The 9616-nt window shown below is 35.1% G+C and overlaps 1 protein-coding gene across 1 annotated transcript; it reads left to right on the forward strand.

Moving 5' to 3' along the window:
• Positions 1–1260: 1260 nt before the first annotated feature.
• Positions 1261–2061, forward strand: LOC122024332 (putative lysozyme-like protein). Its single transcript, XM_042582945.1, has 2 exons — positions 1261–1461; positions 1560–2061. The coding sequence occupies exons 1-2, from the start codon at positions 1356–1358 to the stop codon at positions 1886–1888; spliced, it is 435 nt and encodes a 144-aa protein (XP_042438879.1). The 5' UTR covers positions 1261–1355; the 3' UTR covers positions 1889–2061.
• Positions 2062–9616: the final 7555 nt, after the last annotated feature.

Genomic DNA, 9616 nt, shown 5'->3' on the forward strand with positions numbered 1-9616 from the left:
ATTTAATATTACTAAATTAAAAAATCTCTCATGTAAATCCTAAGTTTAAAATTACATACTAAACTTTTCTTAATTAATATTAAATACTAATAAATTCATTTCACTTACTAGCTGCATAATAATAAAATTAAAAAATTTAATTACTAATTAAATTTGTTTAATTACTATTAATTCTACTTTCAAACTGCAGAAGTAAATTGAACATTTAGTTTGTAATGGAATAATATAGAGTGGTTTTCCTAATTACAATAAGAAATTTTTTTGATTTTATATATATATACCTCAAAATAGGCGGATCTATTATTTCATGTAATTAACACGTTTCCAAGCTGTCGCAAAATTAATAATTATAATTACTTTTTTAAAAAAAATGAAACTAACTTGAAAGAAGCTTGATCATATCTATTTGAATTATTTAATTTATTTATTTGAAATTTAAGCAATCGATACCTGAAGATAAATAAATTTTTAATCTGTAGAAATACTGTTTAGATTAAAAAAAATTTACCTGTTTTATCACAATTTTACTCTTCCTAACTCGTTCACAGCCTCAATTACTTTGAAAGCTTTCCCTTCACAGTCTCACTTCTCACAATTTATTCATTATGTGTTTATATAGAGAATTGATCTCGTTGCATGTTAATTAATGACAGAAAGAGGTTGCTCAATTAATGAATCTGGCATGTTAGCGGGATTCTCATCTATTATATATCAACAGGATTCCCGTGACATATCGGTATGTCAGTGTGATTTTTGCTCGCTACATGTCACAAAATTTCCACTACAAATTGATTAAGAATTTGATTTCATTTTGCATGGAGCCGCGTGGAGAAACTTTAGCTTTGTAATAATAATTAATGGGACCATAGCACATGCGGCTCAATACAAAATCAATAATTATAATTACTTTTTTAAAAAAAAAATAAAACTTAAGCAAATGAAAAATGAAATAATTTGTAAAAATTTTTTTTTTAAAATTAACCAGATTTAAATCCCGGTAATTAAAAGGTAGATTTAAATCCCGGAATATAACGAAACAGATAAAAAATAATAATTATTAAGATTTAAATTCAATTCATCTCATTTAAATTTGTAAAAAGTTTTATTTTTATCTATTTTAAATAACTTTATTATTATGTTTATTTTAAAAAAATTCCTGTTTAGCTGTTACAAATACGTGGCCTTCATATTTTTTTTTTATTAAAAAGAGTTGTCAAATCCCTTTTTGCCACCACAACTCGACAAGCCCGTCTGGCCACTCAATCTCAAGCCCCTTTGTATCCCTCTTCCTCTGGCCACTCAATCACATCTACAAAAATCAGCAGAGGCAGAGTGTTGGGCATTTTGATTGTCAGATGATGGCAAGTAGAAGTAGAGCAGCGATGGCTCTTCTCCTACTGCTGCTGCTGCTGTTTCTCTTCTCTTGCATAGCTATCTCAGACGCCAACGCCACTTCCTCAGGTATACACAATCGATCGATCGTCTCCTTCTCGTGTCTGCCTCGTCAATTTACTCTGATGATCAGGCGTTGTGTTTTGATGCATTGCAATTCGCGGCAGCGGCGTTGTCCTCTGTCTCGTCGGGCCACATTAATGCTGGAAGGCGTAGAACGGTGGTAGCTGAAAGGAAGCTAAGGCCAAGCGGCGGCGGCGGCGGTGGCAGCGGCGGCGGCGGCGGTGGCAGCGGCGGCGGCGGCAGCAGTCGGAGTATTCCTGCTGGACGATCGTCTCCGGCAAGAGGCCAAGGTGGGAGTTTGGGACAATCATCTGCGAGGGCCGGTAGTGTTGCTGCAGCGCGACATGATCGTCATGTTAATGCAGGCTGTGCCAACCGTTTCCATCGACGACATTTTGCAATTACTTTTCTCTTGCCGCTGCTGCTATGGTGAACTACTCTATGTAACAAGTTTGAGATTATTCAGCAGGGAGACGAAGCGTGAAGCGATTGGGTGGTATTGTGATGGTTTGTGAGAATTAATAGGCAAGTCTAGTGTTTGTTTTTACCGCTGAGTGACTTGTGTAATTTCCAAAAATGTGCAACGCGTGTTTACAGATTGTCTTCTATTGTCGAGCAAATTCTTGAAATATACATATTATTAAAAATTGGAGAACGATACGATTATTTTTGCGTTTCTTTTTGAGGAGTTTCTTTTTGAGGGAGTTACTATGTGGGCGTTTCGTATTTGCAAAATGCGATAACTTAATTAGTTTCGCATTCTGCAAATGCGAAAGAGATGAAATCAAAATTCTTTTTTTGTTTTGTAGCTTTCGCATTTGTTAAATGTGAAACTAAGAAAGAATTTCTTTTTCGCTTTACATTTTTTTTTTGTTTTATAGCTTATGCATTTGCTAAATGCGAAACTCGCATAAGAAAGAATTTTTTTTTTTGTTTTACAGCTTTTGTTAATGCTTTCGCATTTGCTAAATGCACATTTAATGCTTTTGCTAAATAAGAAACTATAGATTTATGCTCCAAGAAGCTTATAAACAAATCTTTTGTTACAAATAGATCTTTGATTACAAAAAATAGCTGATGAACGGTGATGAGTATAATTTTTTTTTTAAAGAAATATCATATACGACAAAAGAATCATAATACGAGAGGACTAAACCTCATACTATAGTTTACAAGGACTCCAAAAATTTACATGAATATTCAAAATAAACCAACTCCTCACCATACTTACATTCCAAACATTCAAAACAAGAAAATACTTACAAATTAACCCTTTAACAAGAAAAACATTTCCTTGTAGACTCTAATCCCAAAATAATCAATAAACTCTCCAAGTAAGAAAAGCTCATATCAAAAAACCTCTTCTTGATAAAGAAAATTCCATCTCTTGTTTTCCACAAGCTGCCAAAGAACCCATATTCGTCAATCAAACAGTATCACCAAGTCATTAGCCCCTTGTAAGATAGAAAAATTATGAAGTTTTATATCAAATGGATATCCCTTAAAACCTAAAATCTGAACTAAATCAAGCAAAGCACCATAAAGAATTCCATGCACCACAAAACAGATACACCATAAAATCTCCACAGCAACAAGATTAGATAACACAAACAAGAATCCACCAAAAGCCAAATAGCATCCAATTCCACCCACAAAAGTATCCTGATATCAGCAATACAAAAAACACCATAAACCACCAACCCAAACCATCAATATCTCTATTATATCAACCAAAATATGGAAACATCAAGAAAATCCCATCAAATTTACTACACAAAAAACCACCATATTCCACTTCCAACATCATCAATATTTCCAGCAAATTATAATAAAATCAGCAACAAAACTACATATTTAGATAAACGCCCAAGTAAATAAGCACAAGTCTATAGCAGAAATAAAATCCACCACATAAAATACCACAAACCACATAATAATATTTGCACCTCAACTACTTCCAAGAATTCATCAGCTTCATCAATATTTGAAACCAAGTTTCTTGCAGAATAAAACAATCAGCAACTACACCACATTCATAAAAGACAAATTGCACATAATATCTACAGCAACCCACCCCTACATATTTTTACAAACCCTCCACCGAAATCCCAACCAAAACACCAACAGCAAAGAAAATCTGATCAAAATTAATATATATCCTTGCAAAGAAACCACTGGCCTTAATATATATCCTTGCATATTGTGTGCAATAATATATATCCTTGCATAAGTATCACTAGTAGCACAACACCAAATTCAGATTCCATCACACGAAAAAGAAATCCATATCCAACCACCAAAAAAATCCTTCAAACACACTACACATGAATTTATCCTTCTAACACATTAATGCAAAATTTGCACTAATAATCCGCTATACTAAGGAATGCTTCATGAAACCAAAACATGATGCCAAAACTCCATAAAATAGAAAAACTCCTGTAAACAAAAATACTCCACCAGAAACCAAACTTGCACTGCCGAATACAGCCAATCACAAGAACATAGCAACATCACACACAGAAATAAAATCTCAACACTACAAACACTTGCATTGATCATAAGTATCATGCTTAAAGTCAATATTCTACAACGTGCACACAGATTTAACATCCTGACAAAATCTGCACAAATAATCTACAACCAGCCACAAACAATCTTCCTGAAAAAAATTCCATAGAACAAAAACTCAACTAGGCTCCATATATCTACTCGAAAATCTAAAGTTAGTCTTATACAACTTAAGAAATACACTACTACCAATTGAAACCATCCAACATAAGTTAGTCTTTTCTCATAATACACTATTGTCCAAATAAAATTTACATTTTGCTAAGTAATAATTAGTGCCCCAACCCTAGCCTGCCATGTGTACCACAACCGATATGTTTTACTGTTTTTTTTTGTTTACGTAGAGCTATGGGGAGATCACCATGATGTTCAACGGTAGCATCATTTTGCTCATCCAGCTCATTATCATTTACTTGCAATTGACTAGATCCATCATTGTATGCATTATCATTAGTTATGCCAGAATCAAATATTTGATCAAAAAAGTGAATTGGAGTAATAGGAGATGGACAAACTGTCGGGGGTCTGAGTTGGTAATGTAGCATCAGAGTGACTATTATGTTCGAAATTACTTGAAGAACCTCCAAGACCAATATTTGAAAAATGAGATTGAATAGGTTGAGTTCGACATCTCCTACCACCTTGTCTTCCCCGCTGAATATTTCTTTGTTCTCTATGAATCTTTTGTGTAGGTGAACTTGGTGACTGACTTGTTCAAGTACATACGAATGCCTAATATCCAAACGTTGTTGTCCTCTGGCTTGGTGCATGTAGTGGCTAGCTATGTCTCGAATTTGTGCAAAATATCCAACATGCTTAGCATCACTGATCGCCATCAAGTCTAATGATGTGTAGAACACTCGGCACATGTCATCCATCTAACAATATATATTAGATGAATTAGTTAGTATGAACATAATAAATGTGAATTAATAGGTACTACTAAAAATTTAATATAGGAAAAAAATATCAAATACTCAGTAGTCTCTCCATCACCCTGAAAGCCATTAGAAGAAAATCGTTGACTCAGATTTGTAATGTATATAACTGTTCGCTGCCAATACCAAGACATATACGGAGGCATGTATTGGATCATTCACTAACTCGCCATTTTCAACATGGTTAAGTGAATCATGCCAATGATCAATATACTGTTGATGCGTCTCTACCCAATTAGTGTTGGCTCTACCACTGTGTGTCATTTTATGCAATGCAGCATGTTTATCTAACAGGCGAGGAATAGGGATCGGTTGATGCATACCAAATTGTCGTAAGACTCTGTTTGGTAAGTGAGCTTCAACAATCTCCCAACATATCAAATAGGTGATAGATCTCCAACATGCTCGACCTCTTGTACAATACGAAGGCAATAATTCAAGAACATATTCTTTATACAGTAGCCAGATAAACTGAAAAAATTATTGTAGATTTTTTATTTATATGAATGTTTAGAACAAATATTATTATACCATCCTAATAAAAAAACATATAACATATTATCGTTGATTTATACCTGATCAGGTTGTAGACTGGCGAATGCATCTCGATAGGCAGGCAAAACATGCATCGGAACTCTAGTCACTCCAAACTCCACATTCCACCTTAAATATATATGGATGGAAGGTTATTAAACTTAATGCTGCATATATAAAAAATATAAATAAATAATTTAATCCATTGTATTGAAGTAAACGAACCTCGATCCATAAGGGCGAGTAAAATCGACTTCATCAGTGCGTCGGATGGGTTGAATGGTGGGTAACTATTCCCAAGCCCATAACTAAAAGAAAATAATATATATTAAAAGAATTACAATATAATACAAGATATTATTAAGCTATATTCAATTACCTGCAATAAAACTAGCGGATCACATATCTCATTTGCCTTTGAATATGACACTTTGCACAAACGTCTATATAAATAGGCCAAAATAGCACTCCCCCAACTCATAGATGCACTAACAGACATATCGATCAAATTGATGAGGTGGTGCATATACACAGCACTACCAAATAAATCAGATAACAAATTACCACCCAACAAATACAAAATATATACTCTCGCTCGTCGAATACATGATTCATTTGATGCATTCTCAAGTAGAGGCCTGCGGATGATATCATACAAACACCTTAGTAGTATTCAATTATTTGATATTGCACCATCGGAGGAGTAAAACCCATCGTAGTCTCACAAAATATATCGTAGTCTCACATATATCTCACAATTATTTGTTCATATCAGCAGCACACACAAGAGATCCTATAACTTGGAGGCCCCACAAAACCTCAACATCCTATAGGGTAATTGTCGCCTCACCAATAGGAAAGTGAAAAGCATGAGTTTCTGGACGTTATTGCTCCAATAGAGCAGTAATAAGACCATGATCGAGTTGGATATATCCACACCGAATGACACCCTCAAACCCATCTTTTTGTATGTGATGCATTACACACTCTGGTATATTATCAATATGTCTCCAAAAACTGCTATCATATCTTCTTACTTTAAGTGGACCATCCTTGATTTTCCCATAAAATAGATCCGAAGATCTATGCTCTTTGTGTAAGAATAAGAAGTCTGGTATCAATGGGCCTGGATTTAAATTATAAACTGGAGGTGATGTCATTTTAAACACCCTGCAAAATTTAAAAATTTAAAACAGTATTTAATTTATTCACAGCAGCATAAAGAACTGACATTAAACAAACAATATTTGTAACAAAAAAAAAAATAAAGACAAAAGTACAAAGTCTTATATCATAGCAACACCATAAAATAGAGTATAAATAAAGTTGTACAAGGTTTCAAATTTCAAATAACATAAATGTATTTGACTTACTGAGATACAATACAAAATACTAATTCCCATCACATGGTATTCACTTACTGAAATACATTATATTAAAAAAAAACATCAACTATGGACTTCATTATCAACCCTGGGGTATGTATTTTGACAATTTCTCCTTTTGTGGCCAGTTTGGTGGCACCTTCCACATCTACGACGTTCATCAAGGTGCCTCAATCCATATCATTTTGCATTCGACTTTCACGTCTCCTACCCCGCTCATGATTGATCAATCTTGAGTAATCTGCTTGAATCTCCCAACTTGGATTTGTCCAATAATCCTTATGACGAATAGGATAAAATTTACCAGAATATTGTGCCATGTAAATCTTTGTGGTGTGAATTTTATCCACAAGGTCAATAGCATTATCCCCTCTATGTCACCAAATAGCAATTGCATGTGAACATGGAAATCTATGCATTTGTCACTTTCCACATGTGCAATTTTTTTCATAGTAAAGAACCGTGTGTACATGACCACCTTTACCATTCAATTGTCTTGTTGTTACAATCTTGTACACTCCATCTGCATAGTTAAACTCATCAATGTGATGTCCTTGTGCATGTCTTTCAGCTTCCATGAATTTACTCCAATGATGTGGTGGGAGGGTTGTACTACAATGATGAGCTACCTGTTTATACCTTTGAAAAAGTTGAACAGTTCTATGAAATGACAAATCAATGCATGCCTTAACTGACAACAATCTAGCCCCTCGCAAAACATTATTCAAACTCTCAGAAGTCTTTGTTGTGAGACATCCCATCGATGGTTACCATTGTAAGCAAGACTCCATCGCCTTATGTCAATATCTCTCAAATATTGCCATGCCGCTGGATCAAGTGCCCTAATTTGTCTCTTAAATCTGTTGAATTTTCGTCTTTGAGTAGTATTGCCAATAGCCCAACAATAATGTTTCAAAGTGACATTCTTAAACTTTGTCATAAAATTACTTCGAACATGTCGAAGGCAAAATCTATGATATGCAATTGGTTCCTTCCATTCCTCTAAATTTGACATAGCATGAATAATACCATGGTGTCTATCAGAAATAACACATAATTGTCTATCTTGTGCCACATAATACTTGAATTGTTCAAAAAACCAACACCAACTAGCTATAGTCTCCTCATCTACTATAGCATAAGCAATATGTAATATACGATTGTTTGCATCCTTAGAAACAGCTAAAAGCATCTTTCCCTTATAAGCCCCTTGCAAATGTGTACCATCAACACTGATAATCGGCCTACACATGTGGAATGCATCAATTGCTGGTCCAAATGCCCAAAATATATATTTGAAGACTTCCACATTTTCAGTGCTACTTGGGTGATGATGCCACTTAACAATAATATTGGGATTAGAATGCTCTAAGGTTGCAATATACGAAGGTAGCCCAGCGAAATTACTTTCCCAATTTCAATAAACAATCTCTATGGCTTTTCTCCTCCCATGTCATGCCTTTTTGTATGAAACATCAACATGCAATGATTGTTTAATATCAGCTTGGACATTTTTTTACAGGATATCCAGGGTTCACCTCAATTTGATGGATAATGTGAGATGCAATAATAGCGGAAGTCAAATTTCTATTATTATTGCCACTGATGGAGCCCAGATAATTGTGCATATTCACCCATCAAGTGATTTGACACATCTTATGTGTCTTCTTATGAACTTCACGAATACACCAAAGACACGATGACTTATAATTCTCAGGCTCACTGTTAGAATCTATGTCTGACGACACCACTTTGCATTTTACAACCCATGTGTTAATTCTGCTTTCAACTACCTTAAACTCCTAATTTTAACTGATAGACCATAATGTCACGGCTTTTCGCAGTTGAGACTTGATGTCAAATAGCATTCCTAGCCGAATTTGATTTTTTTATTCACTCCAAATATCAATATGAACATTATCTTCTCGATCTACATTGTCATCGTCATTTTCCTCCCCTATATCATTCATGAAGTGCATCACCCTTGTCCCCTCGGATGAGTCCAGTGGCTAGCACATGGGGTGTTGCCACAATGAGGTCTGGGGTTCGAATCTCGGCAAAGTCGAGGTAAATACCTCCCTTATGTGCTAGTCACTATTCCAAAGGTTAGTAGCCGCCCGTGATTTACCTCCTCCGTGTTGGCCTTGGGACGGGTTGGCGGGGGCGCTAGGGGCGAGCGTATTCTCATTTTTTGCCACAATGAAGTGCATCACCCTTTCATTATATGGTGGAATCTCACCATGATTAAGATGAGTGTCACAATCACCGTCATCAGGAGAGTCATCATCTATAGGAATGCTCAAAATGTCCCCACCATCTTTAGAAGATTGAGAATGAAAATATTCACTGCTCCGTGCCTTATCATCCAACTGCACCTCCGGTGACAATGGAAAATAAATCATGGTATCATACATTGGAGATTCTACATGAGGAAGCTCAACAAAATCTTAAGATGGTAACGGAGGACCCATATTGATATTTTCATCTACAGCCATCTGATTTGTAGGTTCAGATATCAAACTTGGTACATAATTCAGTTCAACAGATCCATTAGAAGATCCAACATGAGACATTGATCCCATAAAGTTATTAAGAAGCGCAACCATGCTCGTGAGTTCGGTTGGCAATAATGCTTCATGTTGGATAGAACTTTGCGAAATTTCTTCCATCTCAACATAGATGTCATCCCAAAAATCTGTAACTGTCTAGACCAAATAGAATAAAATTCATAAT

This window comes from Zingiber officinale, chromosome 9B, assembly GCF_018446385.1.
Source record: "Zingiber officinale cultivar Zhangliang chromosome 9B, Zo_v1.1, whole genome shotgun sequence".
NCBI classification, from domain to species: domain Eukaryota; kingdom Viridiplantae; phylum Streptophyta; class Magnoliopsida; order Zingiberales; family Zingiberaceae; genus Zingiber; species Zingiber officinale.